This window comes from Patiria miniata, unplaced genomic scaffold, assembly GCF_015706575.1.
Source record: "Patiria miniata isolate m_02_andy unplaced genomic scaffold, ASM1570657v1 HiC_scaffold_7, whole genome shotgun sequence".
Lineage (NCBI taxonomy): Eukaryota > Metazoa > Echinodermata > Asteroidea > Valvatida > Asterinidae > Patiria > Patiria miniata.
This window is the reverse complement of record NW_024037074.1, coordinates 20377024-20394874: the sequence shown is the minus strand read 5'-3', so window position 1 is coordinate 20394874 and position 17851 is coordinate 20377024. Positions and strand designations below refer to the sequence as shown.

Genomic DNA, 17851 nt, shown 5'->3' with positions numbered 1-17851 from the left:
CAGACAGACAGACAGACACACACACAGAAGGATTCCTGGAATTATAGAAAGGATGAGCCAACAGTGATGGTTGCTCAGTCGCCTGCAAAATGCATGTGCCCGTGCAGCTACTCACGTAAGTGAGTTACGGAAACATGGTACGCAGTGCATGCTATTCACCAATACCCTGGGCAATGATCGCCCTACAATGCGTGTGCCCATCCTTTTTCCATTGTTGCGTCATATTGAGCGCGCGCGTTTTAGCTCAAACATGACGTAAACAATTGAAAAGGACTGTGTGTGTTTTAGGCTATAATCTGCAAAGTTGAGGCTAAAAAAATGCTGCTTTTTTGCAGCTTTTTAATTTTCGAGAACCGCTCATCCAAACCACTTCAAACTTGGCACTGCACATCCTGGTGTCCCAAGCAATACACCCGCTGATTTTCAAACTCATACGGCACCCGGTTCGGGAGATAATCAAAATACAGACAGACAGACAGACAGACACACAGAGATTCCCGGAATTATAGTATAGATGTCAACTACAAAATCTTAACTGTTGCAGCTGTAAATACGGATACAATCTTTGACCTGACCTTCATATTTTGCATTACCTGCAAGATTCACCAAGTCTTCTTCTGTAGCCTCTTCTAGAGCATGTTCCCATTCAGGATCTAGCTTCACATTTTCTTCTGTTTTCTTCATCAGCTCTGCTTTCTTGGTTTCATATATTTTACCTGAGGAAAAACACAATCTCAAACCTTCAAACCAGTTCTACTTTTAAACCCAAGATTTGTTTTCACACAGTGAGAAAAACACAGATCTCAAAACAATTACAAAAAACAAACTACAGGTACAACACAATAGTTTTTCACGTTTTGTGATCAGAATAAAAATATACATACATGTATGGGAATTTTTTCCAAATGCAGAGTACATGTTTATGACATCAGAATGTCATTGTGATGATACACTTACTGTCGCAAAGTAAAATTTGATTGAAAGAGAAATTACTTTTTTGTGTAAATCAGGGGTGAGATTAGACAAAAATGAAAAATCCACGAACTTCGGTTGACATGTATACATGTACATGTACATGTATTATATGTACATGTATTACATGTACATGCACGTATGTCCGTATATGACATGTACATTTTATGTACCATAATTTCTGTAATGTTTGGAAATTTTGTCGCTTCAGTAAAGAAAAAAAATGGGGGGAAAATGAGGAAAAACATAACTGGATATTAAATAATATAATCCATACGTGATTGATTCAATAATGTCTTTTTCTGTGTGTGATGTTATTACTTTTGCATGTTTGCAAAGAGAAAGAAATGATTCACACAAAAAATATTAACGGTGTTAAGTTACTAATCTTACTCATAAACTCAAAGGCTTCCAAAACATGTTTGTGTTGGTGGTGGCTGTTTTTTATAAAGCACTACTGCAGCTCAAACTGATTTCCATCCACAATGACACTTTATTACCAGTTCTTCCAACCATTCTCTTAAATTCCTTGATCAAAATCTCGCACTGCTGATGGGTCTCATCGCAACAATTTTGACACCAATGTGTTTACGAATTGCTACATGTAGCTCACGATCGTCACTGCACAGTACATGCACAATACACACACATCCACACGCGATATATACAAACACGAGGTGCAAACCCATTGAAAATTATTTTTAGTCTGGTCCTCAAGTACTCCACTGCGCACACTGCATTGATGTCTATCAGGTTCTTGACTGCATTGCTTATGAAACTTGTCACCAGTCCATCCATTATTGTAAATTAGGGCCTATACTTCACCAGAAGTTTTTGGGCAATATTACGGAAACAGAAAACGTTGGAAATCCAGAATCTGCATAAAATTCTCCAATAACAATAACATTATTGTAAATTAGGGCCTATACTTCGCCAGAAGTTTTTGGGCAATATTACGGAAACAGAAAACGTTGGAAATCCAGAATCTGCATAAAATTCTCCAATAACAATAACATTCACCCAGCCAAACCCATTCCCTGGTCAGCTTTCCATACCTCTTCCCCCCAAACACTTCCTTAACATATTTTTAAGTACATTTTCTAGTGTTTTTATGTGCATCTATACACCAGTCTGATTTTAGCTTTTAGGATCATTGTTCATTGTCGATTTTGTTTTAACTTTAATGTTTTTAACTATAGTAAAATGACCATAATTCAGCCTTCGGGCTGCCATGTGTCTTTTAAATGACATAAATAAACCATGAATAATAATATGCATCTGTGGTCGGAGTCAGTGATGGGAAGGGTCGTGGAAATGGCGAACCCCAACGAATATTCTGATGTGAGAGCCACCATTTCAGATGGGACCGAATCATCAGATTTATCGGAAAAGGTTTGGTGATGGCAGGTTTGGTTCCGTGGATGATAATGTTAAAGTATTTGAAGTTGAAATGGGAGCATGTGCATTCTGCACGAAGGCACAATGTCTACCATGCTTGCCATGAAGCCCATGAGACAAAGCCAGCCTCAAGCTGGAAGTGTCACTGATGACAGAACAAGATGGACACACTCCTCCAAGGCCATACAAAGTTCGATGGAAGGGGTGGCTCTGCCCAATGTCATGTCAAGGGAGGCCCCGAGGAACATCGAGTTCTGAGAGGGGATCAGGGAAGATTTCTCAATGTTGATTATGAAGCCCAGCTCCCTCCAGTGTGAGTTGGATAGACGGCCACTGCACAAGAGAGACACACGATGAGCCAATATAATTGCAGAATCTTTGAAACATTGGCCCCAAATCAATGTGCCTAAAACACCACCCTTATGGTAAAAATATGCCATTACCATGTCAATTTTCATCAAATAGGCCTATATGCGAATTTGGTATTAAAATAATGAGAATTGCCATAACCATGTCAATTCTTTTGTAAAAATTGAATTCTGTGAAAAGTAGGTCACCATGACCTTTAATGTTACTGTGACCTTTGACCTAATTTCTGTAATAATGCATCATTCCGCTATTCAAAGGATAGGAACTCCAGAGAATTCTACGCCACGCTCAACACCGTCTACGGTCCTAGATGTAAGAGCACACACCCTATTAAAACCAAGGATGGTGAGCTGTTAACATCTCCAGAAAAATGCAAGGACAGATGGGTTGAGCACTTCTCAATCTACCAACTGATGTTGACGTGGATATTGTTAATGATATACATGTAGAAGATCATCCAATCACGGAAAGTCTTGATGACCCTCCCACTGAAGAGGATTTAGATACTGCCCTGAAAAACACCAAACTTGGAAAAAGTCCAGGTCCCGATGGCATTATTCCAGAAATCCTGGTTCATGGTGGACAGCGTCTGAGAGCATTTCTTCTATTAAACCCTGTTTACAATGTTCTGGACTACTTCAGATAACATTCCTGCAGACCTGATAGATTGCAACATCACTATCCTCTTCAAGAAGGGTGACCGCAGTCACTGTGGCAACTATAGAGGCATAGCACTACTTAGTGTAGTTGGCAAAGCATTTGCTGATATTATTCTACAGAGACTGCAACGCCTAGCAGAGAATGTGTATCCAGAGTCTCAGTCAGGATATCGCAGTGGTAGAAGCACCATCGATGGCATCTTTACCCTTAGACAACTAATGGAGAAGAGCAGAGAGCATCGCACAAATCTCTATATTGCTTTTGTTGATTTTACAAAAGCTTTTGATTCAGTCAACAGAGAACTTCTCTTCAAGATACTTGGCAAACTTGGCTGCCCTGCTAAGTTTGTACGGATCATTGGGAAGTTTTACACTGATGTTCATGCTCGTCTCATCGTTGATAGTGAGCTCACTCAAGCTTTTGAATATAACAGTGGTGTTAAACAAGGATGCAAGCTTGCACCAACCTTATTTGGCATTTATGCTGCTGTTCTTCTCTACCTTGCCTTTAAGAACATTAAGCACTCATGTAGCATCAAAGTGCGCTTTCGTTATGATGGCAACATCTTTGACTTAAAAAAGACTAAAGGCCAAGTCCAAAGTTCTCAACAGCTACACACGTGAAGCACAGTATGCCGATGACATTGCCATCTTCAGTGATACCTCAGTTGGTTTGCAGCTTCTTCTAACTGCATATGACACTGTAGCAAAGTAAATGGGTCTCAAAATTAACACAGCTAAAACTGAGTGTATGTGCATTGGAAATCCAGCAGATTTTTATGTTGATGGAGTAAAGTTGATAAATGTCGACGACTTCAAGTACTTAGGCAGTCAGGTCAGCAAAGATTGCTCAATGAAAAAGGAAATCAATGCTCGAATCGAAGCCACATCCTGTTCTTTTGGCAGACTCAGAAAGAGGGTATTTGATTCTAGAGATCTAACAGTAGAAACCAAGATAATGGTCTACAGCCAATGTCTCATGCCCTTACTTTCATATGGAAGTGAGACTTGGACCCTGTACTACCATCAAGTTGTACGTACTACACAGCAGAGACATCTGAGGCTAATTTTAAAGTTTAAATGGGACGACTTTATCACTAATGATGAAGTCCTAGGGTTAGCTGGTGTTGAGGACATTGAGTTGAAACTGGTCAGGAACAGGCTACGCTTGTTCGGCGAAAGACCAGTAAAGAGCATAATGTACTGTGAACTTGCCAATGGCTCAAGATCAGTTGGACGTCCCAAACTCAGGTTTAAAGACACTTGCAAAAGTGCACTCAAATGTGGGAAGGTACTTGACGAGTGGAGTAGTACTGTAGATAATCGTCCAAAATGGAGAAAACTTGTAAATAATACATGTCAAAGTATAAATGACAAATGACTTCAGCAAAACAAGAAGAAAAGAGCCAGAAGGCACATGAAGAAAGAATCTATGTTGAAACCCGTTTCGGGCAGATAGGCGATATATATGTTTCTATACCTTATGTTTAGCCTGAAATACTCAGTGAACCCCAAATAAACTGTGAACTGCTGTGTGCACATTGCATTATTTTGGTGAGTCACAGAAAATATCATGCATTGTGTGTTTCGAAGCAGAGAAAATGAAGGAAAAAAAATGAATTGGATTTACTTAAACAAAATCTGCAGTTCATATCAGTTCTCTTTGGTTCCACTGGTTGTACAGGGTACAAGGGTAATGGTAGTATTCAGAACAGGATGTCAGCATGATGATTAATTTGTAACTCTCAAATGTTGGTTTCAGGACGATTCTAGTAACATGGAAGGGAAGCCTTTGATGAAACAAGATCCTGCCGAGAAGCAACCATGAAGCGGAAACTACAACTTTAATATGCGTCATTTTCTCATGGGAGCAGGCCAAATGCAGCCCCATCAGCTGGTTGAGTCTGTTGCAGTAGCAAGTGTGACAGTTCAACGGTAAATGGGAAAACAGTGACATTTTCTTGGAAAGAAGATACCCCTAACCTATGGGAAGCGATTAAACCAAATGTTCAAAGTGCGCTGTATGCTATACTACAATATTTAGCCCTCACTAAATAAAAATGCATAAAATGTTGGCAGGGCGCCATTCCCACCTAAACCACGTCAGTGATAGTCAAAATACATCCCTGATAAATATGACAAAAAATTATATTATAACATTAGATAACGTGCCCTAGAGAAGACACTTAATCATAGGTTACATGTACATCCAAAATATTACAAGTATTATTTCAACAAGAATATGATGATTCTCTCAAAAATCTGCAGTATTTAAATGTTGGTTTCCTTGTAATTTCAAAATCCCAAACATTCACCCGAAAAGAGTCCTTCCTCCATGACAACACCAGCATTGCTATCGAGGAAAAAAATGTTGCACTCTACACATGTATATTCAACAATCCAGTGGATAAATTACATACTTGTATGTAAAGTCAAAATGCAGACGTCTCCAGACATCAAAGGAATGTAAACGCAGTGGCCAATCAGCAGTTATGCCTCTGTGGAGCCAATTGCGTTCACCGCACACACGACCACGGTCACCGCGTTATGAACATATTTCAATAAGATTGTAAGTCAGCTGCATTGACTTGCAAAGGAGGCAGAAGTGCTTGATGTTTTGCTCGTAACTAATGATCGGTCAAACCGCGATGGATCTGGTCAAAACGCGGTTTGAGCTTTATGAGAATACGCTTAAGTTTCCCATTAAAATATAACTACCAACTGACCAAAAATTGACCAAATGCAATGCAGTCGTCAGTAAATACACTCTTGGCAAAACTTTTTGGAACACGCCCCTTTGTCTCGATAGATGCGCGTGTTTGTCTATTTTGCATATGAAGTGAGACATTTCGGAACCAGGCCAGAGCTTATTGTGCATTCGTGCTTAGGGGTTTTCTTTATTAATTTTTTTTTACTGTCTGTATTTTGTTTGTTGAGGTGAAATTAATAATAACAATATATATTATCTTCAAGCAAACTTGAATCTTCGATCCTGATTGGTCGATCCATGGCAACAAGCCGTGCTACATATAACCATACCGCACTGCCACGGTCCATACCGCACTCTGCGTATTCCGCTGTTCCAAGATGCGGGCAACATTCCAGCTGCATACGCTAAACTGCTGAATGTCCGTGTAAAGTCTGCTAGTTCCAACTGTACTGCGCGTCAAGTTTGCTTAAAGATAAATTCGTTATCACGCTCGCACTCGTGGAACACTGAAAATGTAGTGCGTCTGTGTCCCACATTCGGCCTTGTGGTATGTGGGACACAGACGCACTACAGTATTCCGTGTTCCACTCGCGCTCGCAGGATAACTAATAATATCCTGCCAACATACCTTGCAAAACGCATGTTGTTTTATTTTCTGGATGTTATGATAAACTCAAACTGCTTTCAATACTTGTCACTATAAACTGTCCCTTTTTCGTTGCCTTGGAAGTCATGATGATGTCACAAGAAGTTCGAAAAACGTTTCGTAAAAACTACGAACATGATGAAAACACATACTCACATGGCAATGTTAGGGCCAATGATTTTCCGTTTCAGAAAAGTGCAAATTCCGTTAATAATATTGCTATAATATCCATACTGTATACAAACCGAAAAGCGAGTGTGTGACAAACACGCTGTTCCAAGTCGTTTTCACCAATTTTTCGGCATTACAGTTTTGGAATACAGCTCGTATTTTCGTAATGATTCCGCCAAATTTGGAATGGTTGGCAGGTATATATGATAAACTGCTGGATTGCTGCTTTAAAAAAAAAAAATTCGCAAAAACAGCTTTCCAGAAAACACGGCCAAGCCTACAATGTATACTAACGTCTGCACATCCGTACAACCACGTTTCACAGCTAGCCGTGAGTGGGTCTGTATATCGGTCTGACTGGGCCTGGGCCAATTACGCACAATGAACCATTTGCCGTATGGCCGTTTTCGGACATAGAAGTACTTGTACTCGGAATACAAGTACTCGTACTCATACGCGGAACTACAAGTACTCGTACTCGGAAATACAAGTACTTGTAGACCTGTACTTGTACTCCAGAGGTAAAAGTACTCGTACTTGGTTACATAAGTATTCAGCAGTACTTGGTACTCAGAAAAAAGACTACAACACTGCCAATACCCAGTGGACCAGTATTCAGTTCCGATCACTATGCACATTACAACAATTGTTATCCTTTAATGACCATACAAGGACAAACTTAGGAGTACATGTATCTTGAAGAACAACTCGGATCTTACCTCTTTTTTCTCCAGCTTTATACGGAACCTTGTCTTCCCAGTCTTTTTCTTCTTTAGCTTTCTTCTCTAGGAACTCAATGAGATGTTGTCTATCAAAAGTGCCTGTAGGGCTTTTCCTTGTCTGGTCTTTTTGCCTTTCAGAAGCAGGTAAGGACTCATTCTACAAGCATGAAGAACAACATGGTCATTTTTAAAAAGATATTTTATAGTTTTACAGTGCACTGCAATAGAAATGCAATGTTAAAAAATTTCGATCTTTTTTCGAAACTGTTTTTACCAACCTACCTACCCCAAATGTTGATTTTAAATGGTGAATGACTATTCAATATATCCTACGAACAAAGTAATGCTTCATGAAGCAGATATTTTAGGAAAATGCTCTCCCAGCTAAGGAGTTTTCAATGGCTTTTTCAAGCTTCAAGCATGCAACTTTTAGTAGAAACAGACGGAAATTGCCAGGCACACAAAACTTTGAACAATGTTTTCAGTTTTCTAAAAACACTATTAAACAATTAAAAAAGGGTTATTTTGGCTTCGTTATGATTAGCTTGTGCTGTGTCCAAAAGTGTTGTAGATCACGGCTGTTTCACAAAAATAAAAGAGTGCGCCCTCTGTGGTGAAAGATTGATAGTGCGATTCACGCTGTAGCGCGTACGCGACGTGTAGCGAGTCTATGTTTGCATACAGTTACGCGTGAAACGTGGCTTGTGGGAGAGGCCAAAAATTACTTGTTTAAAGACAAATATGAGTTTTCCCTCAAGAAATCAAGATTGCAACCTGGAGAAGAGATGTTGGCTACTCTGTTGGAGTAGAAAAAACACAAGGTACAGCGGGAAGATTTTTTATATTTGCGAATTTGTTTGGCTATTTTCACGTGTATTTTTTATGGGGATGATTAGAAAGAAAAATGGCGGCCCCCACTCGCCGTATGTCAAATGTATGTTGATTGTTGTTGCCGAGAAAAATTTGTTTTTCGTGTGGGATTGTGGATGTGAATTCACCAAACTTCTTGCATAATACTATGGGTGGCCAATAGGGCAAAAAAGACCAAAACAAATACAACATGTGTAAAACAAAACCACAAAATTAAACGAAAATACAAAAAAATAAACGAATAACTCAGAAATAAACAAACAGCTTAGAAATAAACGAACAACTCAGAAATAAACGATCAACTCAGAAATAAACAAACAACTCAGAAATAAATCATCAATGCAGAAATAAACAATCAACTCAGAAATAAATGAACAACTCAGACATAACCGAACAACTCAGAAATAAACGACAAACTCAGAAATAAACGATCAACTCAGAAATATATACGAACTCAGAAATAAACAAACAACTCAGAAACAAACAAACAACGTGCCCAGGGTGTCGAGCAGCAGTACGCGCCCACCATGTACCATACAGTACAGAAGTGCAGATGAATGTTTACCGCGGCATCCAAGATGGCGGACACCTTGCATCGCTTTGCGCGATGAACATGTAGAAAAAAACGGAGGATAAAATGTAGTGGTTTTACGTCGATGACCTCCGAAGCCAGGAAGAAGTCTATGCGAAAGGTTAGCCTGGTTGCAGTTTGATTTTCATGATGGAAAATGTCGACTTTGTAAATGTTTACAATGGTATCCCATCATGTCTGTACGGCCGGGTTTGGCCACTGTGTACTGGCGCGGCGGTGCGGTGGTCAGACCACGGACCATAAATGGTCAGACGGTGGATTATCATGATTATCCGATGTGGAAAGATTCCCATATCTGGCCATCACTATTTTTTCCCTTCATCAGTGACCTATCATCCATCAGAAAGTGATAATATATGTACTAAAAAGCAAAATTAAGCTGGAGAAAAATATTGAAGTACTTAGGAAACACTTAAAATAGAAATGTTCAGACCACTGAGTCTCGTAAGGTTTGTGCACAGGGATGGCCAGGTATGGGAATCTTCCCATCACTAATTGTTCCCTGCAGTGACCTAACAGCCATCAGCTGGGGAACATATTGAAGCAATTACCGAGAAAACACTATGATTTTTTTCAGACCATTTTCATAGGGTTTGTTCACATGGACATCGCAAGGGGGGGGGGCAGGGCGCTGTCTCCCCCCCCCCTCCCGCCCGGAGCCCAAAAAAAGAGGGAAAAAAAAGAAATTGAAGGACAAGAGGAGTGAAGTCATATTTGTGTACATTTAATGTGTGGGGGGGGTTAAAATGTCCCTGCCCCCCTCTAAAACTGATAAATCGAGAATATGTTGAGAAATACAGGAATTTTTTGGGAAAAATATCTTTTGCCCCCCCATTAGAAAAAATACGAGCGACGCCCATGTTTGTGCACAGGGTCACCATATGGTCACTGTCATGGAGATGTCCAGGGATCACACTATTTCTGGATAGCTTTATGATATACGTATGATTGCACTGTGTTTTACTCTACATTGCCACCATCAGGCCCCTGATTACAACTTGATTAACATCTCTGTAGGCCTGGACTTAAAGAGTTTGTGATGAGATTTTGGCAACTTTTCATGCTAAACCGTTTCACTTATTTTGTCATTTGTCCCAACAGAGTGCAGGATATTATGAACGGTGGTCAAGCTGGCTACATCAATGATCCAGATGGAAAAGCAACAGAAACTCAACTGAAAGAAAGCAACTTTAGTCTTGTCTGATAAGTGCTGCATTCCACAGCCCATGCCAAATATGGACTGAAATTCTAGCTGAACTACCAGATCTTACATACAAGTATGTAGACAGCAGCTGGCTACTAGTAGCCAGTGTTGTAGTCGAGACCGGATAGTCCAAGACCGAGACCAAGACCGAGACCTGAAGCTGCGAGACCGAGACCGAGACCGAGACCAGCCCCTTCAAGACGGACCGAGACCGAGACCGAAATGGTCCGAGACCGAGACCGAGACCGAGACCGCGGATAATAAATAATAATAATCTAAATAAACAACAAGACACTAATTACAGCTGAACAGTCTGTCCTTGAGATGTTGATGTTCATGGGGATGTGAAGGAAGTGATTGAAAGTTAGGAATCACTTGTACTTAATTGTGTCATGCGAGTGCTCTTCGTGTTTGCTTCATGCCATGAATTACAACATGGCAACAGAATTTGTTATTGTCACAATCAATTAAAAAAATATTGTTTAACTACTATAAAGTGTAAATCTGATGAAGAAACTCTAACTTAGGAGTACGACAATTTGTACTAGTTTTTGCAAAACTTGAACATGTTGAAACTTGACAAAAGTAAAAAGTTAAAGGTGGATGTTTCATCTGTTATAGGAACTCGGACCCTAAACTCCAGAGCCAGCCCTTGGTTTCAGCAATGACCACTAACGGATATTTAAATGCAACTTTAATTTTACATTGGACCTCCTTGTAAACCTGATTCGAAAAAAATTTGGAGCAAGAAAATATTGATTTATTTTTTTAAATTTCAGTCATGGAATATAGACTTGTTCATGTAGACCCAAAAAATGAGAGGTGGTAGCCAGAGAGGCCTGGCTTAGGCTGAAATGTAATGCCACTTTATTTGTGTATAATGTCAATACCATTACATATACAATGTACTATAGAAGATCGATGGACCATATTTGCCTGATCTATCTTCTGTTAATCTGCCCGCCGTCATCATCGCCATTAGCCTATTGGAGAATATGGCCGACACAATAGAAGGGCGCTGTCACAAACTGAATGTGGTGGGCGAGATGTACATGTACTTTTAGGATTCATGGCTGCGTGCGCACACCTATTTTGTGTTTTGTACCAGCGTATCGCCCGCATCGGCTACTTTGCCGGGCGATTTACTTAAATATTTTAGTAATTTACAAGTACATGTACAACAAATTGCCAATATTTCATTTGTTTATTGTGATGGCCGTAAACAGCATTTAGCGAGTATGATAAAAAAAAAAAAAATGGCACCCTCCACTTCATAAAAAAATATGATTGGGATAAAGAACATGTTATTGAGTAGTAACTCTGAAAATTTCACGTAATTTGCATTCTCTATTCCCAAGTCGTGTCTATTTTAATAAAGAGCTCACAAAATTCAGCTGTCCACCACTATTAGCAATTTAACGGTCTACGAATTGATGAATATCCATTAATAAATATAATGAAAAAAAAATATTTCCCACCTCCACGAATAAAGGAAAAATTGAAAAGGAAAATAGAAAAAAAATCACCAATATTTCTGGGGAATAAGAGTTGAATTGTTTCCCATATTAAAAACAAAAAATCTGACGGTAAGAATAATGTTTCAATCTTGATTCATAAGATTTTAATCCCAGTTGTATTTGGAATCAATGAGGATGGCTATAAAGTGCTTGTTTCAACAAACCATCCCACAATAAAAACGAGAAATAAGAAAAGGAGCAATGATTGTTGGACTATGCCTCACTCACAAAGTGAAGAGAGACATGTCTATTAGCATCACACTGCAGTCACATTTGCCCTCAACTGATTCTTTGTTTAATCCTAAACTGGGGCCGAGGCGGAATCCGCCCCCTCACTTTTTGGCTGGTCTCAACTCGAGACCGGCCAAAATATCGAGACCAAAGGGGACCAAGACCGAGACCAAGACCGAGACCACAGCTCCCGAGACCGAGACCGAGACCGAGACCAGCAAAAAGTGGTCTCGAGACCGAGACCGAGACCGAGACCGGTCTCGAGACCTACAACACTGCTAGTAGCTGCGGCTCCCTGAATACATGTACCTTGTAAAATGGCAAATGCACTTTTAAAGTTATAGAGTTTTTTTATTACAAGACCCCCCAAAATCCACAAATACATTTATGAGAGAAAGTTCACTCGCAACCACTGATGAGCATCTATGCAGATGATTCAATTAGTTTGGAACTTGCTCGGCAACCCCTGTCCAGGTTGTCATTGAGGATTCTGTCTGAGGACTTTTTGAGGTGAAGAGTCTGTCAATGTTGAGAGAGGTGACACTAAAGGAAGTGATTCTAGCCAAACAGGACTGCAACTTTCCTTTGCAACTGAAGGAATCAAAACCCATGCTTAAGGAGAATCATGCATAGTTTCATCAAGTGCAGAGGCAGATGGCAGTTGTAAGTGTGCCTTCTTGTTGTGACCTTCGAATTTTCACCTATGCCCACATGCAGCGATGTGCTCATAGTACAGGTACATGTTTCATTCAATGAGGATTTTTGAAAACCATTGAGGACAAAATCCTCCAATTTCAAAAAGGTCAATGTTTTACCATATAAACCAGGGTTTGGGGATAAAAAGTTAAGGTTGCAATTTTTATCGAGACACCTTGCACAAATTTTATTTGGCAAAACTAGTTAATTGGTCTTGCCATAAATGTGATTGCTCTATAGTTCAAAGAGTAAAAGTGCATGTACATGTAATTAAAATTATATTTTAGACATTAACATTTTTTGTCAACCAATTGCAGACTTTTTAGTCATCTTTAAAAATCTATACTTTGCAATGAATAGTTAGTGCAATTTTAAGTGAAATATATGCACCTACATGTAGGACAGTTCAAATACATTTTTCTACAAAGCAATTTGTTTTTCTACAGAGCTAAATGTGACATTAAGAATAGGAGCAACTTAACATGTATATGTACAAGGATTGAATGTATTTCATCAAGTTTGGTTTTGAAAACTAACTTCAGAGACTGAATGTAAACTGTTAATTATACGGCAGTCCACATTTTGGAAATAATTCCATATACGGACGTCACTTGAGACCATGTATACAACTTTGAGAGTGGTCTGAACATTTCTGTTTTTAATTCTTCAATGTTTTCCCTGCTAAATTTGACTTAGTGCAACATGTTATTGCTTTCTGATGACTGGTAGGTCATTTCAAGGAAAAATTATTGACGTCCAGTCAGTGCGCAGCGTGCTAGATAATGAGGCACACAACGAAGTTTTATTTTCAGGGAGTTGTATGGTCTCGGACCTTCGAGAATTCACGAGGTTTCGCGAGCGTTCGGCAGTGCCCCTGGAAGACCAACGAGAAACCCGTTTTCGCGGCAGTGTTGGGCCAACATGGAGGGGTAAGTGAAAAAATATTTTTTGGCGTCGAATGATACCATTTTTTAGTGATTATATTGTTGTAAAGGTGATAAATTAGGCTTGCAAAATGAGGTATGAAAATCCTTTTTTGTTAGCACTACCTGCACGTTTTCAGTGATCCCGACTACCTCGGGATCACCTCGGGATAAAATTCCTGGACTCTTGAAGAGTTACATGTATGCTTTAAAACCGTACTATTCCCATCTCTGCAGGTTTTGTGGGCAATTTATATTTTGATGTGAAATATACGCGAAAATTGCATGATTTCGGTTGGCAACGTCTGATTCAGATGACGTCACTCGTGTATGCAGTGTATGGATGTGTATTACCACTACTATATGTACATGTGTACATGTACGTCCAGGGGGCATCGCGACTGATGTCGACAATAGGTTCCTACCCGTTACTTTTGCATGTCGCATCAAGTACGAACAAAACAAATACACATCCCATGTGCATGTAGGCTATGCATTAGGAAAGAATGTAGTATCCAGACGCCACTTAATTCAGCGGTTGTGTTCAAAGTCTATGAGTATGAAGAGTCAAGAAAATTAATTTTTTAAGTATTTCCTAACAAAATTGGAAATGATTCTCACATTAATCTCAGTCCCAGATTCATGTCTTTTTAGTTTTTCAAATTTTTGCAATGTCAACGACTAACCTAATATTTCTCTCCCAGTAAATGTACATGTATATTGATTGATTATAATTTTTTCTCTCCTTTCTCTATTCTTTAATATACCCTAGGTCAAGTACGCAGAGTGATTTACCCATTTTCCCTGTCAAGATAATTGGACACAACATCCGCACTGGAAGATGAACATGACCAATTTCAATGGAACTCTAGTATTTTACCATGGATTGAACTATACCACTTTTGTGGTGCGACCGGATAATGATTTGGCATGTTTAATACAATGACGTGTGATCAACAACTCACAAACTGACGAATCAGGCGCTGGGGATTCTTACGCCATGTCGCATGGAATATTGCATGTATTGTTCGATGATAAAAAAACCCTGAGGAATAAGCACTTTCATGGTACATGTAATATGCGCCATCTTGTTCACATGGCAAAAAGAACAAGCATTGCTAGATGCGGACACATTTTGAAATGGACACATTTTGGAACGAACGCATGATGACTTGGAAGCACAAAAGGTTTTGTTTGATGACGTGTACATGTAGACTGCAACGCATGTAAATTTGCCTGGTACGCAAGATGACACATTACAGTGAAAAAAAAAATAATCAGTTCAATCAAAGTTCTCTAAATAACAACTTCCAGTTTTATTTAAAAAAATTAATCAATTTGTCAGTAGCCTTTATGCTGTACATGTATATTGAAAATCGATAATACAATACAAACCTCTGCGAACGGCTGTACACTGCACTCGAAGTCCATATCAACGTTCAGAAAATACGCAGACTGCGTAACATTATGAACCACTGGCAACTTTGCTGATCGTCTGCGAGACAGTTTGCGTCTGTCTGAGTTGTCGGCGACACTTCCAGATGAAATGTTTCCATATTATCTGTTCTGCAGTTTTGGTCCCTTTTTTTTTCGTTTCACTTTGCGTTTCTTACGTTGATATGGAAACTAGCCTGAACAGAATTGATTGCTTGATAGTTTTTAACCATTGCAATCTTAAATATTTATTATTTGTTCTTATATGCCTGCATTCTTACCCTTGTAATTATTAAGAAATATAATTATTGTTGTTGCCAAGGGCTGGAGCGGTTGAATGATCTTGTTATTGTCTTAAAACGAATTGCTGACAAGTTGTGGAATTTTATAAGCTCATGGTCTATACATGTAGCAAGAGTATAGTTACTATATATGTACATGTACATTGTACATCAGTGTTTTCCAGAGCATTAATAACCTCACACACAAAAAAGAAACTGTGCCTTAATTTTCGTGTTCACTTTTTTTCAGTTCTATATTTTTAAGTCATTCCATGTTGTGAGAAACTTTCATTTGTAAAGTTTTTTTCTTGGAAACTGAAAGTGGTTCAAATATTGAAGTGTTTCAGTATACCTCAATGTTTAATGTTTTGCTAAATGCAGCTGAAAGTATGTAATTGTGATTTGATGAATAAAGTGTTTCCCAGAATTTCAGTCAAGAAAAGAGACGACTTGGTTCTTTATACATTGTATTTGTTTTCAGGTTCATGTCCACTTTCCTACTTAAGATAAAGCCAAAAATATAGCTAAAAATATAGCCAAAAATATAGTGATTTATTTTGCGAATTTGTACTCACCCATCCCTCCCAATAAATCCCCACAATGGTTAAGAAATAATTATTGCATTGCCAGTATAAACACTTAGTATAAACACTTAGGACCCCCCCCCCCACCCCCCCCCCCCAAAAAAGAGACCCTGACGAAGTCTGTTTATAATGCGTTTACATGAAACATCGTTTTACTTCCCTGTTTCGAAAGACACGCAACCAGTTTATTATAGTCAGGCACCTTTACTCCGCATTTACTTATAGTAATCCCGTGTACGTGTGGAGCAGGGCACGAAACCGCCGCGCACGTGCTTTCAGAGCGGTGTTATTTTCGTGACCTGGGCACTCAGAATAGACATTCTTTTTGTGTGATCCTGACTACCTCGGATACTCCAGAGAACCAAAGTTATAAAATAAAGGTAGCTTAATAATGTAGCTTTTCATCAAGGAGGCACTGGAGGATGGGACATTTGGTGAATTGGGTGGGGGATGAGGGGGGAGTGTGAAGTTTAAACTTGTGATTGGCCCCTAACACAACTCTCTTTAAAATTTACATGAATCTGCCAAAGATTAAATATGACAATGCCATGAATGCTGTGCTGCAGATCCAGAAGCTTTATTGTATAGCACAACTTCTGTTACAGTTTTGTAGTGGTACATGATGTCAGGCACAGGCACAGGCACAGATTGACTACAATAAAATAGAAAATAAAATGTATGTGTTACAAGAAATTACCCAGTGTTTGTGTAACCTTATTCTAACAGAATTAGCTCATTACATATCACTTTCATGTTCTAAACACATGCACACATGCACATGTCCAAAGCAATGTTTATGTACAGTGTAAATACACATGTAGGCCCCTACAATGTACATGGAGAGTGTATCGACTTTGACCTAAATCCAGTGTCAGTCCAACAATTGCATTTACACCAGCTACTCCACATTTAAAGAATACTGAGGTCAACATGCAAGAAGGGTTTATGTACACCCTGTATAAATCTCGACCCGCAGTATAATACATGTGCTTTCAAACAATAACATGATCCAAAATAACATGTGACTATGCAACCTTCAAATGCGTTGAAAATACAACTTTTAGTCTTATAAAACAGTACTTAATATCACACCAATCACTAAATCATTGATATAAATTGTTTAAGAGTAAACTGCTGTACCAACCATTTAATAAACCTCAGCAGGATTATTGCTTTGGACGAAGAATTTAACACACAAGTTGCAAACTCTAAAACGCTAAAGCCATGTTGCTTTGAATGCTTGGTTATCGTCTTTCTGGTACAGCGCCCTCACTAGGCAAATAGACGAAATCTGAGTTTGGCCGCTACATTACATGTATCTAGTCAAAATTAAATAATTTTCACAAATATTTGCAGAACAAAATGTAGCACCTCTTCTAGTTTCTGTGTGCAGAAGTCGTACAGTTACAATTTACATGTAGAACTGAAAATGTGACATGCATTTAGATGAGTGAAAACGAAGACTAAAGTACATGTGGGCTACACAGACCCAAAAAAAATTGGCCTACTGCATTTAGTGAGGGCTAAATATTGTAGTATAGCATACAGCGCACTTTGAACATTTGGTTTAATCGCTTCCCATAGGTTAGGGGTATCTTCTTTCCAAGAAAATGTCACTGTTTTCCCATTTACCGTTGAACTGTCACACTTGCTACTGCAACAGACTCAACCAGCTGATGGGGCTGCATTTGGCCTGCTCCCATGAGAAAATGACGCATATTAAAGTTGTAGTTTCCGCTTCATGGTTGCTTCTCGGCAGGATCTTGTTTCATCAAAGGCTTCCCTTCCATGTTACTAGAATCGTCCTGAAACCAACATTTGAGAGTTACAAATTAATCATCATGCTGACATCCTGTTCTGAATACTACCATT

At 39.1% G+C, this 17851-nt stretch overlaps 1 protein-coding gene across 2 annotated transcripts in view; it reads right to left on the bottom strand.

The window, feature by feature from the left end:
• Positions 1-17851, bottom strand: part of LOC119745900 (tropomodulin-2-like) — a 106351-nt gene that overhangs the window by 54987 nt on the left and 33513 nt on the right. For both annotated transcript variants that reach the window (XM_038222578.1, XM_038222579.1), the window contains exons 3-4: positions 7645-7804; positions 594-716 (exon numbers count right to left, since the gene is read on the bottom strand). In XM_038222578.1, the coding sequence (XP_038078506.1) occupies positions 594-716; positions 7645-7804 (283 nt within the window). The remainder of the gene's footprint in view (positions 1-593; positions 717-7644; positions 7805-17851) is intronic.